Source organism: Anguilla anguilla, chromosome 7 (genome assembly GCF_013347855.1).
Source record: "Anguilla anguilla isolate fAngAng1 chromosome 7, fAngAng1.pri, whole genome shotgun sequence".
Classification (NCBI taxonomy): Eukaryota; Metazoa; Chordata; class Actinopteri; order Anguilliformes; family Anguillidae; genus Anguilla; species Anguilla anguilla.
Genome location: NC_049207.1, coordinates 54,107,007 through 54,129,445, shown reverse-complemented (window position 1 = coordinate 54,129,445; position 22,439 = coordinate 54,107,007). Strand labels below are relative to the sequence as shown.

Here is a 22,439-nt window from a genome sequence, read left to right as displayed (position 1 = left end):
CAGGTAAAGCGATTGAAGTAAGGCTGGTCTCTGATGCAGAATTAGGATGATGCAGGTCGTTCTGCTGGTAGGAAGATGTCCAAAGAGCGCACGCATCACGGCACAGAGCACAGAGCCGTCGTAGAGACAGATTGCCGAACTTAGCTTTGAGATAGAGACGGAGGGCGGAACATGCTCTGACTGCCAATACAAAAAATGAGTGCTCCTGCACGGAGGGATTTTGTCATGAGGGCTTACGGGTTTATGGGCAGGAGTAGCTTCGTTCCTGGGCCAGCGACAGTGGTGCAGTGTGGTATATGAGGATGGTCTTGAGGTGTCAGAGAGCCGGGACGTTACACATGTACCCCCATCGGTACGGCGGAGACGGCGAAAGGATGCTGGCGAAAGGGAAATTAAATCTTCGAGCTGAAATTGTGCGAGAAAAAATCGCGTTTGGCCTCTCGTTAAACACCGTTGCTCTTTCCATCAAAGCGAAATGGCCCGACTTTCCCTTTCCATCTAATCTATCAAAAGCCGAAGGGGTTCAGTGAGAAACATCAAACCCGCAGTTAATTTCGAACCTGGCACAGACGCAGTTTGTCAGAAGGTTGTTTGGGCCTTCAAAGGGGTAATTGTGCTTTCTGGTCAGTGGGGGTGGGGTGGGGTGGGGGGGGGCGGTGTGGGGGGTCTGGGACGAAGTTTTGATTAAAATGTGCTGAGCTCACCGATGAGAACAGTCAGGATTATGTTAGTGAATGCGCATCTCATAACGATCTGGTAGAGTTTCACAGCGTTGTTTCATTATGTCCGATCCTTTCCCTCTGCTATCCACGTTTGGGCTGATGCTTGATTCTTGGAAATACATGAATGAGAAATCCATCTGAATGGTTTGAAGAGGCATATTATTGAGATTCTGTCTGAATAAGTATAAATGATATGTTCATAAATAATAATGTTAATGTGTCTATGAGCAAGAGAAGAGAAAGCGCTGTACTTCTTTCTCCAGCAAAATTCAATTTTTTAATGTTTTAATGTGTTATAAAAGATCATGAAATTCAACGAAAAAGAAACATTTTTAGTCTATCTCTGTGGTGTTATTCATAGTGCATCCTGTTTGTCTCTCCTTCGTCAGTTATTCGTTCTTCTCTTTCTCAGATATGTAGCACGAGCTTAGATCATATATAATCATGTACCAGTGGAGCACGTATTACGAGCACAGAGTTGATACAAAAACATATTTAAGACGGCAGAATTCTCGTATTATTTCTATATTGTTTGGCATTGAGAGAGTTTCTCAGTGGTGCAGTGTTGGACATTTGGACATCTGAAGTTTATCGCTGACGTGACGAAACCAGCTAGGCTGCACAAAGGAAGTGATGACTTGTACTTTTCTTTTCTCACAGTTCAAAGCAGGTTTTTTTTTCCCTCAGTGCTCTTGGTGACAGAGGCTTTAAAGTTTTTTGCAAGTGTTTGTCCTTCGCTGTCATATTCTTTCCTTTGGGTCCTTTTTTTTCGGCGATAGAAGAGCTGGAATGCGCAGACACGGTCTGGGTCTGTTTTTAGAGGAGATCCACACCGTCAGACATTGGGGTTGTGGGATCATTAGGCCACAGGGTGGAGCTTCTCTTCCTGGGGGAAGCAGCCGGCCTAGAGGCTATAGTTCAGACAGATACGGCTTAGAAGCAAAAGCATAGACTCCTTTAGAAGACGGTTGTGCCCATTTAAAATTCCGTTATGTGAAGCAACTCCGCCGTGAAACATTTTTATTTGATAAAGTGTTGATAAAGGTCAGTTTCTCATCGCTCTCAGACTGTACTGGTGTGTGAAATTTCGCTGCGAGTGGGGGAACCCCTCGGACCGTCCGAGAGCGCAGCTGGGTCCCGGGACAGGGCCAATCACCTGGCTGTCAATGTGGGGGTTCAGCCTCAGTGTAACAAGGTGCTCTTGAGTTTCCGGGGATCATTAAAAGAAATAGTAATGATGGCAGAGGTTAGGTTTGTTTTGGTCCTGTCTCAGGAATGTTCTCTAAAGGAAATCGATGCGGTCAGCACTGCACACCATGAATAACTGCAGACTTTGGCGCCGGCTAGAAATTGGAATTGGCTGGAAATGGATTTTTCACTCTTTTAATTGTATTCGGTGCTGTTTGAACAGCCTTGCCCATGTGGAAAATACAGTGAAAAACAGCGTAAAGTACTTTGAAGATGCTTTTTCAAAGCACCGTCCGACCTTTTGACTCGATACGTGGACCTGCAAATTAACAGCTTTGGCAACGTTAGATTTTTTTTGCGTAGCTAGATGCAAGTGAAGATGCTGTCGTGGTGTGGGAGGTTTACTTTATTTTTGTACATTTGTACAGATATTCTGACCGGCTAGCAGCGCAGTCCGAGACCCTTCTAGAAAATCCCTTTGGGTCTCGTTGCTCCGTTTTTCTGTCTGAGCCTCTGCTGTAGGTTCTTCAGGTGCAATTATGCACAGGCACACACATGACACTTCATTTATTCACAATGCCTCTGCGTGACATTTGAATCTGTTTGAATGCAGACGCGTTGGATTTCGTAGCCCAGTTCTGTTCCCCCTTTCGGTTCCATTCTGTCTCTTTCTGTGAAGTAGGCACCTTGCGGAAGAATGGCCGCTTAGTTTGATGGATAGTCTGGCTGCGTGTGAAAGGGGTCTGTCGTAGGGGCAGCGTAGATTTTAATGGGTGGACCTGGATGTGTGGTAAGTCGAGCGCAGATGGATTTCGTATGAATAAATATTATATTTAATGAACTCCAGTCTTTTTTCAGCACACTGCACAGTGGTTGTCAATGGCTGATGTGCGCGAGTGGGAGCTTTTTTTCCCAAATTCAGTTTTTAACACAGAAATGCAAGTGCAAAACTCCGGAATGAGATTTTTTTTTTTCCCCCCCCCATTGCATGAATAATTTCTCTTTTTTTGTAGCCTGCTACCCCGTCTGTTGCTAAGCAACGGACCCACATTCCTTTGCGCGGATTAGTTACAACAATAACAGAACATGCGCCGTGCAGTACTGAGTTCGTGTCAGAACCAATCGGCGTTGGAAAACTTTTACTTTTCTCTTCATAATTGCCGAATAATTCATGATCCTCTGCTACAGTACCGCTTGACAACGTGGCCTATAAGGGCAGTGGAAAATTTAATGATTGACAAGGGAATGTGGTGAAAATAGCCATCGTAAGTGCTAATAAAATGTCCCTCTCCCCCCTCACGCGATGCGTATTCCGCACTAATTGGTGTTAGTTCCCCGTTTGAAGACTTTTTTGGTCTCCGTGGGCCTGTTCTGAGATCGGAACACGGGCTGCAAATTCCTCTAAGTGCCATTGGTTTACTTTGATTATCCCGGCTAATGGTTATTTAACTGGTTCTGATGGCTCATTGCTTTGAAGCATTGTACTTCTCATCACTGCAACAGATGGCTTGTCCATGTCCACCTTGAATGTCTGTGTTCGTGTTACTGGGCTTGCTCTGTGTGACTATCCTCCCAAATGGTGTGTTTTAATATTCAAGAAGCACTGAGGCTAATTTAACGATTCAATGAACTATCGACTGCAAGGAAGTGTTATGGGGAGGTCAATATTAATGCAATTTGGCTCACAGACAGTAATGAAACAATATGAAAATAGATTAACACAACAATTAAACGTATATTCTTCTTTCTAGCTTAACTAGAAAGTAGTGCATTCGGTTTGGTGACTTAAATCGACAATTGTAAAAGATAAAAAAGAAAATCGTTTTTAATCTTCCTCATCAGTTACAGTATTTGCATGGTCGGAGTTCCAGTGGGAATGGAGTTTTACTGTACACTGTGGAGTTTGAGTACGCTGTGGAGTTTTAGAGTACACTGGAGTTTTAGAGTACTCTGTGGAGTTTTAGAGTACAGTCAGTTCAGTGCCTTTTTTTAACCTCTCGTTTACAGAGCACCTGAAAGCGCGTTTGGAGGTGTACATGGCGCGCTTCCCGAAGGTGAGGATTGTCCGGACCAGGAAGAGGGAGGGACTCATTCGCACGCGGCTTCTGGGAGCTGCCACGGCCAAAGGAGAGGTCCTCACCTTCCTGGATTCTCACTGTGAGGCCAATGTAAACTGGCTGCCACCTCTGCTCGGTAAGCTTTAGTAAAGGGGACACATTAAATAATACATATACATACACAGACATACATACATACACACACTCATACGTACATACATACAGTACAGACATACATACATAGATACATAGAAACATACATAGATACACACATACATACATACATACATGCACACATACACACGTACATACACACACATACATACATGTGATTTGGTGGTGGTCATGTGGTGATGCTGTGTGGGGGTAGGGGGGTTATTGCCATTGATGAATTCATGCTGGTATAAAAGTTTAGTAATTACCTTGCACCATGGTATCAGTGTGGTACATGAACAATATTACTGTCGTAATTATAATAGCTATAAATAAGGCTGTTTTATAAACAGAACCAAAGCCCTGATCAAAGCCACTGTTGGCTCCCGGCTGAAGTGAATGCAGTTTACAGCTGTGATTACTGTGATTTAATCTGACTTTTACTTGGTTTTAAAAAAAATGTATTTTATATACAGCGTTAGATAAAATAGCTCCTTTATAAATGTGTTCTTTTTACTGTTTTGTTCTAGGCACAGTTCTTTCATGAGGCTGTGCCTCTCAAATCTGTTCATAGTTTTTACTGCGTTTTATTTCGACTGGTAACTGATATTTGAAACGTGTCCCTGCGAATCTTTCGGCGCAGAACTTGCTGTTTTGCATTTTGTACCAGATTTGCATGATTGTGCCAATTGGATCTGATTAAATGCCACATGGATCTGCTTCAGCGTTTACTGGAAGGGCTACACCGTAGTTGTGTGTGACACGTAGAATGGCTGACACACTCTGTGAACCGCTCAGCTGGGATTTGGGGCATCTGTACTTTTTATTAGCTTTATTTATCCAGGAAGACAGTGATGCGGTGGATCATGGAGGCAGTGATGGTGTAGGCAGGGACGGACTGGTGTGTGTGAAGCCAAAACGTATGCAAAATGTCATGTGACCTCACTCACTGAAGATTTATCTTTCTATATTGTGGCTGTGATCTACATAATCAGTATACAACTTGTGGTAATGTTTTTTTTTTTTCATTTCCTGATTTTTTACCAATTACTGATAAAATAATAAGGATTTGTGGTATTTGACAAACATTTACAAAAGAGGATTTATGAATTTATATCTATTTACAGATTTTTTTTAAATCAGTCAATGTTTTTTTTAAAATTCCTTTAACAACTAAAGGAAATTTTAGGCCACTTTATAAAGAAATATATTATAGTAAGAAATATCTCATTGTGTGTGTATGTGTGTGTTTCTTTGAGCTGCATGTGCTTCCTGTCGAGGGAGTCCTGTATTCAGTTAATTACAGAAGTGTAACGTTTGCTAGAGGCTGGTGTTGCATACACATAGTTGGCAGTAGATGTTTGTTTTAATGACTGCATGAGTGAAGATGTTGGTTATTCCATCCTTTAAACCTTTTTAAATTTTATTTTTTAACATGCTTGCCTGTGAGTGCATATCTAATACAGGGCATTCTTTTGGTGCTCTCTACGGGGCGCACAGGGGCGGGGAGGATGACAGATCTGGGACAGGTTAGTGGTGCTGAGTGACAGAGACATAGCTGGCCGAGGTCTGGCCAGGCCTCGATGGAGCAAACCTACTTTGAAGCGCTGTAATTGTTTCTAATCACTGACCAGCTGCAGCAGGTCCAATTTCAGGTGGCAGGTGTTCCTGAGGGGGCGCGGGGAGAAACGGAGGAGGGGGTGGGGGGTTGGGGGGGGGGCTGGCGTGGGGAGGTCCTGAGGGGGCCGCCCGCCGTACCACGGTGGGGGGGGGGTGACGTTGACGGATGGGCCCCCTGACTCCGCCACTCGTTCTCACACCCCGCCCCTCCCCCTTCTGTCGTCCCGTCCAAACAGACCGGATTGCGCAGAGCCCCAAGACCATCGTGTGCCCCATGATCGACGTCATCGACCACAACCACTTCGGGTACGAGGCGCAGGCGGGGGACGCCATGCGGGGAGCCTTCGACTGGGAGATGTACTACAAGCGCATCCCCATCCCCCCCGAACTGCAGAGCTCGGACCCCAGCGAGCCCTACGAGTGAGTACCAGGGGCTGGAGGGGGGGCTGGAACGGGCTGGGGGGCAGGGAGTGGGGGCTGGAAGGGGCTGTCTAACCTCTCTCTCCATCTCCGAAGCCTCAGCCATCGGGAAAATGATCAGGTTAATCCACCGCACGGCGAGCCTCAGGCAGCTAACAGGGCGCTGCTGTACGCTGCCATTACAGGCAGGGAACTGTGCTTCACCTGAGGACAGTTTCCTCTTAGCCGTGAGAAGCCTGAGGCTCAGGTGGCCTGGCGGCCTGAAGCGTTCACGCTGTTCGAAATGAGGGCCCGAGATCGGAGGACTTTCGGCTGCACATCCATCTATCTGGGCAAACACAATCAAGGCGAGGGCAGTGTCACGCGCGTGTGTGTGTGTGTGTGTGTGTGTGTGTGTGTGAGGCTGGACAAATGTGTTCATTTTGGATGGTTCGCGTTTTACAAAAAGGCATTTGCTTCTCGAGCGGTCGCAGTGGGTTGGCGGGTGTGGGAATATGGCAGACTGCCGCTCCGTCTCTGGTTCAGTCAGGCGGAGGAGTGAAACCGCAAGAGCACAGAACTCTTCCTGAGAAGGGAAGACAGAAATTGGGTGAAATCGTGAAGAAGAAAATCGAGAGAGAGAGAGAGAGAGAGAGAGAGAGAGAGAGAGACGGCAGACTCCGCGCTCGGTGTTTAAAAACCTCAGTTTATAATTTCACCGCAACGGAAACTCGACGTGCCGCCGGAGATACAATGGCTCTAAATTCAAGCGCGGGGCTCTTAATTCCAGGCTGTTACACAACACATTAAGCAGAGGGAGTCACTTGGAAGATAATTAGGTGGAAATTGCCAGCGTGTGCGTGTGAGACGCCAAACCTCAGCGCCGGTGCTAGCTGAGCCCGCTAGCCCCACAGGGCCTCGCTCTGGACCCCTCCAGCTGCCGTCGGCCTCTCCGGGCCGGGATTGGTCAGCTCTGCAGACCAATCAGAATGCAGCCAAACAAGGCTGTGAACCTGCCCAATGCCACCGCGCCTCACACAGATGGATGTGGGTTTCTAAAATCGGACTGCTCACTTCATTAGTCTCTGAGTACTTCACCACCGCCCACATACAGTGCGTCAAGAATTTTGTCATAGTGTATTTTAAATTCATGGGCCTATAAAATGCTTGTTTTGTTTTCATTAGACAACAATTCAATGCAGAGTAGCAATTATCAAATAATCTAATAATTAATAAGTAAATAAACTGTATGTTTTCTTCTAAATTATGGATTTTCAGTATTGATTTCAAAAGTAGCATCTGATGTAATAAATACGAGAGACATTTGCTCTGGAAGTATAACTGAAATATAATCTTATGTGAAGCTCAGCTGGAATTGATGGCCTCTTCATTTAATGAAATGGTTCTCCCGTAAATCACAGATCTGACACGAAACTATTTCTGTGCTCTCTGTTTCATCTCTGGAAGTCTGACCTTTCGCTCTTGATATTATACCAAGCGTCTTGTATTTCACGAAGCTGAGGCTGCCCTAGACCAAGGCAACATCGTGGCTCACAATCTGTCAGTGAGATGGCTGTGGTGCTGCACTTGGCGTAGTACAATTTTCACAACAATTTAGCAAAATTGCCTGATCAGTATAGCTGAAAACACCATAGCCAAAATCTGCTAAATAGGTCACTGAAAAGATACAAATTCAAAGTATAGGTAACACGATTTATTTATAATATAGAAATACTCTATAGAGACGTTGATTAATTACCTTGATAATGCATAATTACATTTTCATCCATCACTTTAAGGTTAATTAATTCCTCACTGTTAATTACAGAGATTAAGGTTACTCTGTTTCCATGGGTTAAGTACAAAACAATTGTTACTCATTTATACTATGAGTAAATATGTCCTACTTATCCACTGCACACGGGCACAGTGTTGGTGACGTTAAGTTGCATTTTGCTGGGCAGCCTGACCTTGGCGCAAAGACACTGGGATCATTCTTATGAGTGTAAAATAAAAAAACGGTCACGTGCAGTTGCTTCTGAAATATGGCTGGATTTACTAAATAAAACTGCATAGATGGGTAGAATGTGATTGATTGGCTGTTCTGCGGTTTCTAACCCCCCAGCTTTTTTAAGCACTTGTGTTGAGTGGGTGTTTGTCGATGGCTGGATCAGGCTTTGCTTCTGACGTGACGCATTGTTACGGCTAAGAAAAATCCCAACAGGAAAAGGCTGTTTTTAATGCTGATTCATTGTCTGTTGAAGGTTCGAGCGGCTGATTTAAAATTTTAAAAAATCATATTGTAATTAATTTAGAATATATCCGTGCATAGGTGTTACTAACTAAGTAAGTATATACAGTTCTGCTGCAGCCTTCAGCAAAGGGCTTGGGGGGTGGGGTGGGGTGGGGGGGGGGGTGCATTCAGGCACTCAACAAGGTGTTTAGGCACAACTTTGTCACGTATTATCCCACTCACTACAACGTACGACCAGCCTGTTTAGCCCCCCTGCATCTATGTGTGTCTACATGTTTAAGTTGATTCCGTTTTGATCTGCAGCAGTGAATTGTGCTTCGCATTTGATGACACTGTTCCTGTTGCCAAAAAGATGGCCCCCGGTGGGCTGCCGTGTCCCATTAACAGATCAAATTTGCAGCTGCACGCTGCTGAGCATGATGGGTTGTTTGCTTCGGAGCTGTTATCCAGTTATTCACGTGTGTGTCATGTCTATGATCGTCAGAGGTCCGTAACCTCTGCTGTTCCCCCTTGCAGGTTATCGCGGTGGTAGATATGATTGACCTAGATTCAAGTCAGTAGTGACAGAGATGTTTTATGGCTCCTCGCACTGGATATTGGGCTCTCGCTGGACAGAAGAGATAAAATGAGCTGCTCTTTGCCTGGATCTGTATGATCTCATTCTGTGCCTATGAAATGTCTTGTTTGTGGCGTATTCTTTCTATAGGAAAGTAGGTTCCAATGCGAAATGTCTGACAGCAGGGTCTCAGCTGAATGGTAGCAGCGGTGTAGTTTGATGCAGGAGCCGGGCAAGTGAACGCTGAGACCATCCACTAATGATAATCACATGAAGGAGGTCTGTGGCCTTTGGCTGGAGAGTCGTTTATTATTTTCTTTCATATGTTCTTTTGCTTTCAATTATCTCTCTAAGGCATCCAGAGGAGTTGTCAGCAAGGTCCTGCTGGTAGTTTTTTCTCTTTATTTATTTATTTATTTTTTTCTTTTTAAGTTTTTGTTAAGAAACTCTCGAGCCCTTTAGAGGAAGTGCTATTTATTCCCAGCAGGTCTCTCTGTGCTACATCGCGCATTTTAAGAAATTGTATGTGTTACTAATTGATCTGTAAAGGTCTTGTTTGCACGCGCCAGCACCGCCCACTGCCGCATCGCAGGAGCGAACCGCATCGACATGTGGAGCGACATTTTAGGCGTCACCAAAAGGAGCCTCCTCGGTTCGCTCGATAGACTAGAGCCCCGTTTCGAGTTTCCCCGGCGTCCCTTGGGGTGCGTTCTCCATCGATCCAGCTCCCCCGCGCTTCCGCCATTAGCTCTAGGTTGTGTGTTCCAGAACCCGGGAGCGGCGCTGGCTCTGCGTTATCCCCCACAGGCCTGCCTGAACCGGGACGTCGGCGTGTTACCATTCACCATCTGCGGGGTTTCGGTGGCCTGGCAGCGCGACGCCGGCTTGGCCGGCCGTCAGCAGCGCGGCTTTAGCCGCGGGCTCTCGCCCATTTCAGATAATGTCGCTCAGAGACGGGGGGCGGGGGGCAGGGGTGCGGGGGGGGGGGGGGGGGCTTAGACCGCTGCCTGTCTCCCGTTCCGCCGCTGAGCTCGGAAAAGCCTGTCGGTCCGCGGGCGGCCCTCCCGAACGCTGCAGTCAAGCTGAGATAGCGGAGGGAAGTTGCCGGCAAAGTTAAGACGCCACACTCTCTCTCTCTCTCTCTCTCTCTCTCTCTCTGCGGGGAGTCTTAAGTGGTTTCTGCATGGTTGTCAGATGACGGAAAATACAGTGTTCAGTCAATTTGCTGATTTGCCTCTTCCTTTCTCAATACTGGAAACCTAGGACAGCTTTTGATTTTTCTTTTTTCTTTCTTTTTTTTAACACAGTCCCTGCTCCCTGTTCCGTAGCACAGCCGCCTGAGTGAGACAGACAGACGCCTCTAGTGAAAGATCGCCTAATGAGGGGCATGTCGTAAGAGCCGTTCATGCGACGGAACCTCGCGAAGTGCCTTTGAAACCGTTTTTTTTTTTTTTTTAAATAGCTGTCACAGTACCTGCCTGCGCTTTATTACGGAACGTGGGCTCAAAAAAGAGAGAGACGGCGTAGTTTAGATCTCCACGCTCGTTACCGGATGAAAAGGGAGAGACCATTTCGGATCAAAGCTCATTTGTGAAATGACTGCTCGACAGAGGCGGTAGATCTTGCGTGGATCTCCTGCGCAGCGTTAATGAAATTGAGGTGATTTGTTGGAACACGCGTGCCTACAGCACTGTTCAGCAAGGATTATCGCTTCAAACCAGTGACATTCCCCAGCGTTGTGCCCTCTTGCTCTTCGAGCCAGTGGCGTCGTTTTTCTGTGCCCACATCGCCACCTGCTGGTGAAATTGCGGCCATTCGCAGAGGGTTGCACAGGTGGGGAGGCATGGCGGCAGTCATCCTTGCGTTCGTGAATAAATACGTTCTGACGTCTGGCATCAGTTTTGAACTTGTCAGCGGTGGGATACTGTGCAGAGGTACTGGAGAATAATAAATCTTTAAGTGTATGTCTTCTGACGTGCTCTCCCATCTGTATGACCTTGTTCCAGTGTACCAGTCCTTGAGAAGACATCCTTTTCATGTCCATTTTCTGTGTAATAAGGCATTGATAAATCACAACTGGGGTCTTAATATACTACAAATTACAAACGTATGTATGTACATATATTTCAACAGCAGTTAAATTACCCTTTTGAGTCAAATCATTTCTTAATTAGCTTTTGGCAACCAACCTACAGTATTTGTCAACATCCTGCTAATTATAGCCAGAGCTGCATTCTTAACATTCTTAACTGAACATTCTAATGCTGATGTAACAGACACAGTGGAGTTCCAGAACACTGACTTAGAATTTTGAAGAAGCATTCCAGAAAATACCTACTCTTCAAAGGGTTAAAAGAGAAGACAAAGCCTGTTGTCTGTGAAAATGGCTATCATCGTGTATTCTTTTTTTATCTTCTTTTTTTTGCCCCTCAGCTGTCTCGCAAATTCTCCAGTGTCCAGTCTTGCAGAACACAGCTCCTTGCCCTCGCCCAGTCAGTGATCAAACTTTAATTCCTCTGCTGAGCGTGTGTCACAGGGAAGGCCCCGGGACCTTATCAGCACTCTGAGAGGGCCCGGGGTGAGGGGTGAGGGCTGGGGTGGGGGGGGGGGGGGCGGGGTGGAAGGGGGGGTTTGACGTCTGCGCTGTCACAGGGGTCATGCTTTGCCGGCTCAGAGCTCCCTTCCGGGGGGGGTGTGAGGAGGAGCTTCCCTCCTGGCTGTGGCCTCTCCGGCTGCACAGAATAATTAGGGCTGTGTGCTCGGCCTGGGTCCCCACCGGAGGCCTCAGCAGACCCCGCGCCACGCGGAATAATCGAGCGATCGATGCGGCGAGCGCTTGGAGGTGGCATGCTGCCATTTTAAGTTTGCTCTTTTTGTTGTTGTTGTGTGAACTGGGCATCACCCTGAATTCTGTTACTTGACTCATTGCTTTTCAGTCCCCAACCCCCCCACCCGCACCCGCCACACGTTTGTTGATACTTTTTTTCTTTTCTTATTCTCTCTGGACTTAATCTTCCCCGTCTGATTCTAAATGATTAATTAAGGTTTGTGTTTAATTTAATTCGGAGAGATCTTTCCAAGTTAACTGGATTTTTTAAGGCTCTTAAATAAATTCCTAATTGAAAAGAAAACCTTAAGCTGACTCAAGTGAAATGATCCATCTTGTGATGAGTGAGGGCTTACATTAACTTTGCCTTTTGGGAATACAATGACAAGATTGGATTAAACATACGCTTGACTTATAAATCCCCACCCCCCCCAACAAAAAAAAAAATAAACAAATAAAAGAGGAAAAAATAATTAATGGGGTGTATGACCTGCATTGCCCCTAATTTATAACATGCTGAAAAATTGTCATCCTGTTAGATTAGTAGACATGCTCCTCCAATCAGACTGAGGATATTGGTTGTGACAGGCAGCTGTGTGTCGTTACCCGATGTTCTCTCTCTCTCAGAATCGGCGTTCCCAGCTGTGTGAGTCTTCTCTAATCAAACACAGTAATTTCCCTGAATTTTTTCGAGCGGGGCGATAAATCCATCACTACAGCACCCAGCTAATTACTGACATCATCTGCCACCCAGAGCCAGGTTGTTGTTCAGGGGGGTTACTCCAGCTCTGCTGTGGCCTGGTGCTGACAGCAGTGTGTACGCTCGCACGCTTCAGGCTAACGCTGGTATTTCCTGTTGTTGGCAAGATGGGTAAAAAAAAAAAAGAGAAGTAATCTAATTACTGATAAGTGCTTGCTTCTCTATTGCTTTCCTTAATTGAGTCGGCATCTATAATACGGTGCTTTAATAAATAGGTTAGGATGCTGGCCTCCCAGGCAGTATTATTGGAGAACACATTTATTTCAGCCCAGAGGTCTACCCCTTGTGCTCATCCTGATTTTAAAAATTATTTTAACCTGGTTTTTTTTTTGTTGTTGTTTTTTTGTGATGGGGCACGGGTGCACTCAGTGCTGAACTCCCAGTCTTCCATAATGTACAGAGAAGCAGCAAAAAAACCAGCAGCATCTGCTCCTCTCTCCAGCCGTCTCCCCACTGCCTTTGCGTTGGTCAACGCGCTTAATCTCTGTCAGCGCAGAGTAAACCATAGGCCGCGTTATTCATTATGACTGTCCTTACCTGCCGGTGCTAAGGGAGGCGCTGGATGTCCAGGCCGTGCTGCGTAGGATCCTGGTTCCAGCGCGGCCTGATCAAGGTGCTCACGGAGAGGCGCTGGTGTTTCAGAACGTGCATTCTCCGTTTTTTACCTTATTTGTCTACATCCTTTTTTTCTCACATCCGCTTGCAAAAGGAGCAAAACAGGCGGGCTTCTTTTTATTTCAGACTCTCAACAGCTTGCTTTGTTTCTTTTATTTATGATTCAGGTTTTGCAGCATGTGTGTGTGTGTGTGTGTGTGTGTGTGTGTGTGTGTGTGTGTGTGGAGGAAGAAAACACACAGCTTCGCTCCAGGCTGTTTGGTGTTGAATCAGAAGTCCAAATATATACGGAACTTGTATGGTCTGTCAGCATGAAATGAATTAATGATCCTCACTCACTGGAGCCGGGCTCCCCGTGCTCTAATTGGGTTGAAGGATGAAGCGCTTGTGCAGAAAGCCAGCGGTATAAAATGGACCCGCTGAATTCCTTTCATTCTCCCTCACTACTACCTTTTCCTGTAAGAAAGTGATTTCATCCGAAGCACGATAAACACTGTTTTCATTGTAACGCTCGAATGACGGTTCTCGCACCCAGCCTCGATTGGAAGATTGTGAGCGTCCTCGGGGCAGTGGGGCAGTCACAATAGGAAAATGGTTTCCGCCTTAGCTGCGGGATTAATACAGTTTTTCACAGCATGTTGAAAAAGAATGCAGGAAATATTTTAAAAACTGGGTTTCAAGGCCGAATATCTAGTGTGCGATTGATTGTGAGATGGTACACAGTAAAATGTCCAGCGTTAATTCAACTCTAACGGAGTACATATGAGTCCAGTAGGGATCCAGTATGCACTCTTTCAGTGTTGATTTACCACATTACTCTTGAGGAAATAACAATTGGTAGTATATGCAAAACTTAAGCTAAAGAGGCAGTTTTAGAGAAGTACAAGACATGAAAGTTTAAAAACAATAGATGAAAAGATTAAATAGGATTTTTTCACGATCAGTTTGCTTTGGTTTTTTTGTGGAAAGGCAAGGAATGTCTACATTATAATCGGGCTGAAATGCCCTCTAACAGCCAGTGTAGAAATTCCATCTGACAGACACTACAGTATCCAATCAGAGGCCTGCATTTCCCTCTTCACGGCTCGCAGATGAGAGTCCTTGTGTGGAAAGAATGTTGTGTCTGGATGAGAATTAAACATTTCACCGTGGTGCAGTCTCTTGATTACGGATATGATGTAAGTGTGAATATACTTGTGGTCTTACCATAAAATGATGTAGTAATTGTTTGTACAATGTTGACCAACCCACACCCCCCCCCTTCCTATTCTCAGGTCTCCGGTGATGGCTGGGGGCCTTTTTGCAGTCAATCGACAGTGGTTCTGGGAACTGGGGGGCTATGACACAGGACTGGAGATTTGGGGAGGGGAGCAGTTTGAAATCTCATTCAAGGTATGCCCGTCCTGCTTTTGCACTGACACCCACCACCGAACCTAACCCTTTAAAGGCATGGGGTCACAAATACGCGATTGGAATGCTCTTAACTGAACATTCTGACGCTGATGTCACAGTCACTGCTGCTGATTGAAAGCAGTGGAGTTCTAGAACACTGATGTAGAATTCTGGGAAAGAAAAAAATTCCGAAAAACTTACTCTTCAAAGGGTTCATCCAGATTATGGCAGCAGGAATGCGTTCAGTGTCTGAGAGCTTCACAGGACTGTGCATAACTGTCCATCCAGTACTCAGCGTCTGAAGGAGCCCATAAGCATTTGTGCTGAACTTTCAAATCAGATTTTAACTCTCAGATGTGCTAGATGTTTATATTATCTCTTCGTCGTCTGGGTTCATCCCAGGAAACGAACCTGAATGATTATTTCAGATGGGAAGTAGGCTTATTTGTTCTCTACCACATGTCTCCGGTTCCCTGCGATTCATTATTACGTTCACACTCTCCTCCTGCCATTGTGTCTTTCCTAATTCAACCCTTTTCTCCGTGGTTAGAAACCATGGTAACAACAACAGGCTAAATCGCCTCCGATTTTCAGTGACCTCGCGTTTCCCGTTATGTTCTGATCATAGTGACAGCGTCCTTGCTCTTCAGCGAAATTAAATGTAAAATGGGGATGACACTAAATACGTGACTTAATGTTATGCGTTCATGTTCTGGACATTTTTTATCTTAGTTTGTATCGTATGAGTCAAAGTCTATTTTTAAATTGTACCTGACTGCGTAAAAAAGCGAATACATGAACAGTGTGTATCCATCTGATTTTTCTATTCACATTTATCTATTTGAATAGATTGTAGGACATTAAACTAAAATTCTTTCCCATTTGTTTTCCATTGTGTTCTCTTCATGTGGATCATTGGTATCACAACAACCACACAGATGATCAGTAACCAGAACACTGCTCAGCATATGTAAGGTACACAGTAAAATGTCCAGTGTTAATTCAACTCAACAGGAACCCAATAGGGACCATATGTACTCTGCAAGAGCTGATTTAACACTGAACGTTTTAACACTGAACATTTGTTCAGTGTGGACATCCTTCTGTCAGATGACCGTAATGCAGTCTGGTGAAAAATATGGCTTCACATTGCTCCTCACGCAGGTGTAGCTCCATGAAGGAGGGTGTGGTCAGAAAGGGACCAACATTCACATCAAGCAGGAAGTGGAGTTGCCTGGACTTCTCTGATGTGAAGGAGTTGGAATAATGTTGGGGGGGTCGGGGGGTGGGGGGGGGGGGTGTAGAGGTTCTCACGCTCACCCGTCAGAGTGGCGTAAATCCCTTTCCAGTCTCTGCTTCCCTCCACTGTGTTCTTGCAAGATGAAAGGATTCTGTGGACCGCTTCCGCAGACACTTTCACCTGACAGATATATTTCCTCGGACGTTTATTCCTCTTAATCTGGACTCTTAGCTGGCACGTAACTGTTAAAATGTTCTTGTATGGCACTCTGGAATGTATGCATGAAGAGCACTATGCAATAGCGTCTTGTATTATATCGTATATTTCATACTGCACATCCAGTGTGTCGGAGATGGCAGCTCAGGCGGCTGGGTAAATGTGCTGAGGTTCTCGGGGCGCTGCTGAGAACGTGGGAAGCAGCGGAGGCTCGGTGAGATCAAATGTGGGCCGGCAGAGTGGACTTCCTGCTGTGTTATCGATTGGAAAACCGAATCAAATGGCAGGATCAGACCCCACGGTCTGCTTCACTTCTCATCTGCCCTCTCTGTATGGGTCTTTTCCTGCAGCGAGGCATTCTCTCCTTCTGAACGTCTTAGCCTCTGCATGAAGAAATCCATGTGTGTGCTCGCTCTCAGAGTTTAATCACATTGGAAGAGAAGATATTAGTGTAATAGTAGTGACCACAACTTGCTTCACAAGTTCAAGGGGATCTGACGGCCTGTCCTGTTCATGTGGTCATCAGATCCGTGTGAGTGTCTTTGCTTCACAAGTTCTACAGGTCTGAAAGCATGTCCTGTTCATGTGGTCATCAGATCCGTATGTCTTTGCTTCACAAGTTCAGGGAGTTTGACAGCGTGTTCTGTTCGTGTGTTCATCAGATCCGTATAAGTGTCTTAGTTTCAGAAATTCAATGGGCCTGAAAGCTGTTCATGTGTTCACCAGGTCTGGATGTGTGGCGGAAGCATGTATGACGTGCCATGCTCCAGGGTTGGCCACATCTACCGGAAATATGTGCCCTATAAAGTGCCATCTGGTACCAGCCTTGCCAGGGTAAGTGTGCCAACAACTGACGAGTGGCAGAATGAATCACTTGAATCCTTATTGCAGATAATGGCAGAAGATAATTGTGTGAAAGTTTTGTAAAGGTTTTGGGTTGTTTATGCATGTGAGTTTGCTAGTTTGTGTAAGATGTAACATGTTGGTCGTGAAATGGGGCAAAATTGAGGTTGATATTATCTGCAGAAGTACTGCACACGGACAAAGACACTGGTGAATTCTCTCAATAACGCAACTTGAATTAATTTATTTGTACCCTTAGGCATGCAATGTATTGATTTGTTTATTTATTGCTGAAACTAGTTATGGGTAAGCATTATTTATGTTTCAGGTATGGAATGTGGCAAGCGAGACTGTGTACATTCAAACCGATGAAATGTATGATTCATTAAAAGGGCGTGTCGACGTGTCACATATAAAATGCGCCAACCCTGGGTGGGTACGCTGTGCCCTGGCCTCCTACAAGCCGTAGACAGTGCGCCATCGGTTGTGCGGGCTCAGGGGGGGGGGCGACTCTGCTGGCACGTGCAGCCCAGAAGGGGGCGCTGACGGGGTCTCCCGTCTCCCTCCGGCAGAACCTGAAGCGCGTGGCGGAGACGTGGATGGACGAGTACGCCGAGTTCATCTACCAGCGGCGGCCCGAGTACCGCCACCTGTCCACGGGCGACCTGGCCGCCCAGAAGGAGCTCCGCCGCCGCCTCAGGTGCCGCGACTTCCGCTGGTACATGAGCACGGTGGCCTGGGACCTGGCCAAGTACTACCCCCCCGTGGAGCCCCCGCCCGCGGCCTGGGGGGAGGTGAGCCTGGGGGCGGGGGGGGGGCGGTGGTGGCTGGGGAGGTGGGTGGGGGGGGAACCTGGGGGGGGGGATCTGGGGAGGTGAGCCTGGGGGCGGGGGGGGGGCGGTGGTGGCTGGGGAGGTGGGTGGGGGGGGAACCTGGGGGGGGGATCTGGGGAGGTGAGCCTGGGGGTGGGGGGACCTGGCCAAGTACTACCCGCCCGTGGAGCCCCCGCCCGTGGCCTGGGGGGTGGTGAGCCTGGGGGGGCCTGTGGGGGGGGGCTGGGGGGGGCCTCCGCACGGAGGAGCAGTCAGCGCCGGACGCGGGATTTACTGTAATGGCAATGTATACTAATAGACAATTTGTCATTACTCTTAAATATTTTTTATATGTATTACAAAAGACTTTTTTATTTTACGTTGTGGAATCTCATTTTACAAAAGGAAAATTGCTCATTTGTAAACATATAAGTAATAGCTGTAAATATGTAGTGATTGTACATATGAATATAAATCGTATATAAAGTACTCCCAAGATCTCTTAAAACACACTTCACTGTCCTTTTAACCGTCCCTCAGTATTACTGTTGACACGAATACGACCGCTCCTGCTTGACCCGGCTACTATGAGTCCGTACACACACACACGCACACACACACACACGCACACACACACACACACACACACGCACACACACACGCACGCACACACGCACACGCACACGCACACACACACACACACAGGCTACGCCACAGGCCTGTGATTCCACCGCCAGAGCGGACGGCTTCGTATCCGTTCCCCCCCGATCGGGGGTCTTCACCCCGTCGCTCTGGCTGGTGTATGAAAGAGTGAAAAAAGGGCTTCATTGGGTATTCAGCGCTGCTCTCCGTCTCCGTCTCCCCGCGCCTCCAACGGTGCCGGAGAAAAAAGAGCGAGAGAGAGAGAGAGAGAAAGCACAGCCTCCTCCCCGTCTTCGGCGGGATGGCGGGTCAGTCTTCTGTTGACTCTGCTCTTTACATTCCAGGCAAAGCAAACAAGCTGTCAGCCGCCTGTCTCAATCCCATTTCTCACCACGTCGCTCTGACTTTGTCTCTCTCTCTCTCTCTCTCTCTCTCTCTCTCTCTCTCTCTCTCTCTCTCTCTCTCTCGCTCTCTCTCTCTCTCTCTCTCTCTCTCTCTCTCTCTCTCTCTCTCTCTCTCATTCAGTTTTCAGTTCAGTGCGATTCAATATGCTTTATTGGCACGAAATACGTATTATATATATACAAACTATTGAAAGCATTTAGTTAACTGTAATTATAACGTTGCACGTTGAACAGGTAACACACTGTGCCTTTTATCTGTACAATGGTTCTCTCTCTCTCCTTCTCTCTCTCTCAGTTTCTCTCTCTCTCTCTCTCTCGAATGCTTAAAGAACTTGAGTGTTACCTCCAAAAACTATGTTGGTTTTTCCATTGAAGGTGGAAGGTTTTATGGTGTGTATCTACGTGTTTAACGACATGTTGCGTCACGTAATGTCTGCGGACGTTGTCTGTCCTTGATTGGCTGGTCAGTGGTCGCCGATGGTTTCCGTTGACAGAGGTTGTTCAGTCGTTATGTTTTGCGTTCGCCTACTCCGTCCCTGTGGTATATATTTGCGCGAGGGCCATGACAAGCTGCACACCGTTTCATGGTGCAGGGCTTCATAAAATATTACACCTGGGTCTCAGTATAAGCACACTTAACCTCCCGTGCACCTGAACACCACCATTTTGAGTGTTTGTCATCATTCCATTCAGAACTGGAGCAGTGCATATTTACCTCCGGTTCCTGAACTGCTCATAAGCAAACATGCCTCTAGGCTACAATCAAAAATATTACTCAGGAAAAAAAAGAATGTAAGCTACAAATGAACCAAATGAATTTGGGAAAAGCTTTGTGTTCATCCCATCCACTGTGCATTTATTCTCTTTTCTTCTGAAGCCTCTGAGATGGCGGTGTGGTGGTATATTTTGTGTGAGTGATCCAGAGACTCTGACTCTCTCTGTAGATCCGGAGCGCGGCGTCTGGCCAGTGCATAGACAGCAAGCACGGCGCCACGGGGACCGAGCTGCGGCTGGACGCGTGTCTGAAGGAGGGAGCGGAGAGAACGTGGGCACACGAGCAGGTACACGCTGACCCGTGCCAATTACCCCAATTATGCCACCTGAGCCAATTTATATACCGCACATTATATACATTACATTGCATTGCATTTATTTGGCAGACGCTTTTATCCAAAGCGATGTACAATAAGTACGTACGTACGGCTGTACTCTTCATATGTTGCATTCTGTTATGGGTTGTTACCTACATTCTGATACCCCCTTGGTGTTGAAGAAAGTACACGTTCTATGGGGATAAAAAGCAGCCTCAGCTTTGCTTCCGCAGAGCTCTTACCTGTGGGCTGTCATAAAGACCGAAACAGAAGGTTAAAAATCGTGTAGGCCTGCCCTGGACACCGTCCCATTCCATAGAAAGTGGGTGGCTGTTGCACGTTAGGTCTTGTTCTCTTTGTTCTGGTCTTTGCGCACCCTTCTTTCCTCTAGTCAGGCTAGGCTATATCAGATAGAAGTATGCTTCTACTTGTGATATGCCGAACTGGGGGGATCATGTCTATGTGGTGCACAGGTTGAGATCCTGTCGTGGGACTTTTGGAGATGTGATCAATTATGGATCAATTGTTAAAAAAGATGGATGGAGTTTTATTATGTAAAATATAATATTTAATATTTTTCCTTGGTGTAATTAGGTCTTTACGTTTGGCTGGAGAGAGGACATCAGGCCTGGCGACCCGCTGCACACCCGGAAGTTCTGCTTCGACGCCATCTCCCAAAGCAGCCCGGTGACGCTGTACGACTGTCACGGCATGAAGGGGAACCAGCACTGGAGCTACAGGAAGGTAAGGGCCGGGCTGGGCTGCTTCTGTTTACTGACATGCCTCTGTGTCTGCGTGAGAGCCAGAGTCTAACCCCACTGCGCCAAACGCTCGGAGCTAGAGCCCACCGTTTACTGAGGGCTGAGTGTGTCACTAATCAGCCAGGTTAACGAGCAGATTACTGCCAAGTGTGTTTTTCTACCTTTTCCCAGGTCTAATCTAGTACATATATATATATATGTTCATGTTCCTTATAGTTTACTAAGGTTCCCATAATTTTCCTGAAGTTTCGTACTTGTGAACTCATCTCTCTTCAGAAGTTGGTAAACTCCTGAATTTTTCGATGTTAATGCTTTTTTTTTTTTACGCTCACAGTTTGCTTGTCAGTTTGAGCTCCAAATTAAATCCCACACCATGAAATTAAGTCGACTTACTTTTCTGATTAAAAAAAGTGTTCCAGTCCCCTAATTTCCCTCCGCGGCTGAAAATCACAGACGGATGGGGGGAGATAAGAGAGGATTATATCATTACTGGTCGTATTGTTACAGCGCCTGTTTCTTCCGCCACTGCAGGATAAGTCTCTCTACCACCTCGTGAGCAGCAGCTGCATGGACTGCAGTCCGGGCGATAAGAAGATTTTCATGAGCAAGTGCAACCCGCAGTCTGAGACGCAGCAGTGGCTGTTCCAGCACGTCAACGCCACCGTCCTGGACAAATTCAACAGCGCCGTCAGCTCCTAGGAACTGCCCGGGACAACAACCCAAAGGGACAACAGACCGATCTGACGTACCTCCCCAAAAGCCCCGCTGCGGGACTGGTCTTCGGGAGTCGTGTTTTGCTTCTGCTGGTGGTGCTCTCTCAGGATTTATTGTAATAGAAAAAATAATAATTATAATAATAAAGCGCGAATAACAGACGGCCGGACGCTGGCCAGAATGAATGCATGAGATCTCCACGAGCACCTTGCTGGTCAAGGACAAGCAGACATGAACTGCACTCTTCAGACCTGGGGTCAGCCTCGGGCCCAAGCCCTGCTGTAGAGCAGGAAGGACTGGATTTGGGGATTTGGGGTTTGGGGTTTGGGGTTTGGGGAGGGGTTGGACAGAGGAGCGTTCTCTTAGTCACCTTCACAGAGACTGCGCTGTGGATTCAGAGTGGCTCCCCGACTCACAGCCCTTGGCTGGTGTTAGCACTTTTTATTGATATTTATTTTTTATTATTGTTGAATCAGTGTATTTATTTTGTATTTCTTTATGTTGGGTTTTTTTTTACAGCATAACTAATGGTATACTGTACAAACTTGAATCTTTTTGTAATTATTGTTACCGTATGAGGATCCAATGAAAATAAAGTTGGAACATTCTGGAGACACAAAGCAAATGTCTTGTATATAAAGAATAATTTTGGATGAGATGTTGGATGTCAGGTGTACACACACTTACACGCACACACGCACGTGCGTGAGTTTGGGCACTTAAGGGTCAGTTATGGCGATGGCAAGTGTATTGTGGACCAAACGCGGCCCACATGCATATCGCATCTGAGACATGGCCTCATCAAGGTTGAGTTGTGGCTGTGTTCCGGCAGCCACATGCTGACTCGTTCATCACCATCGTTCCATAGCTGTAAGTGGGCCGATAAAAGTGGTAAGTGTGGGCCAGCACTGGGTCATGACACAGGCAGTGTACCAATCCAGCTGACTTTGTAAAGCTTAATTCGATGAGTGGACTGCTTTCTACATCATTAACATCAGCTTGGTGGAAACATTTTAACATGAGTCCCTCACTACCTGGACATGGAGCCTAAGGTTCGCCTATCTTCAGCGTGCCAATTGAAAGCAGAGAGAAGATATTCCAGGTAAGTTAGCCTAATATTAACTGACATTAGCTAGCTGAAATGCTTGCTTACTCCTTTTCGCAAACTCACTT

The 22,439-nt window shown here is 46.5% G+C and overlaps 1 protein-coding gene across 1 annotated transcript in view; it reads left to right on the top strand.

The window, feature by feature from the left end:
- LOC118231189 (polypeptide N-acetylgalactosaminyltransferase-like 6) overlaps positions 1–21,580 on the top strand; it is a 148,596-nt gene extending 127,016 nt beyond the window's left edge. Inside the window, exons 6-13 of the mRNA XM_035424788.1 lie at positions 3,918–4,103; positions 5,977–6,160; positions 14,426–14,543; positions 16,726–16,833; positions 17,415–17,636; positions 19,645–19,761; positions 20,386–20,535; positions 21,084–21,580. Of these exons, the coding sequence (XP_035280679.1) occupies positions 3,918–4,103; positions 5,977–6,160; positions 14,426–14,543; positions 16,726–16,833; positions 17,415–17,636; positions 19,645–19,761; positions 20,386–20,535; positions 21,084–21,251 (1,253 nt within the window). The 3' untranslated portion in view covers positions 21,252–21,580. The remainder of the gene's footprint in view (positions 1–3,917; positions 4,104–5,976; positions 6,161–14,425; positions 14,544–16,725; positions 16,834–17,414; positions 17,637–19,644; positions 19,762–20,385; positions 20,536–21,083) is intronic.
- The last annotated feature ends 859 nt before the right edge of the window (positions 21,581–22,439 follow it).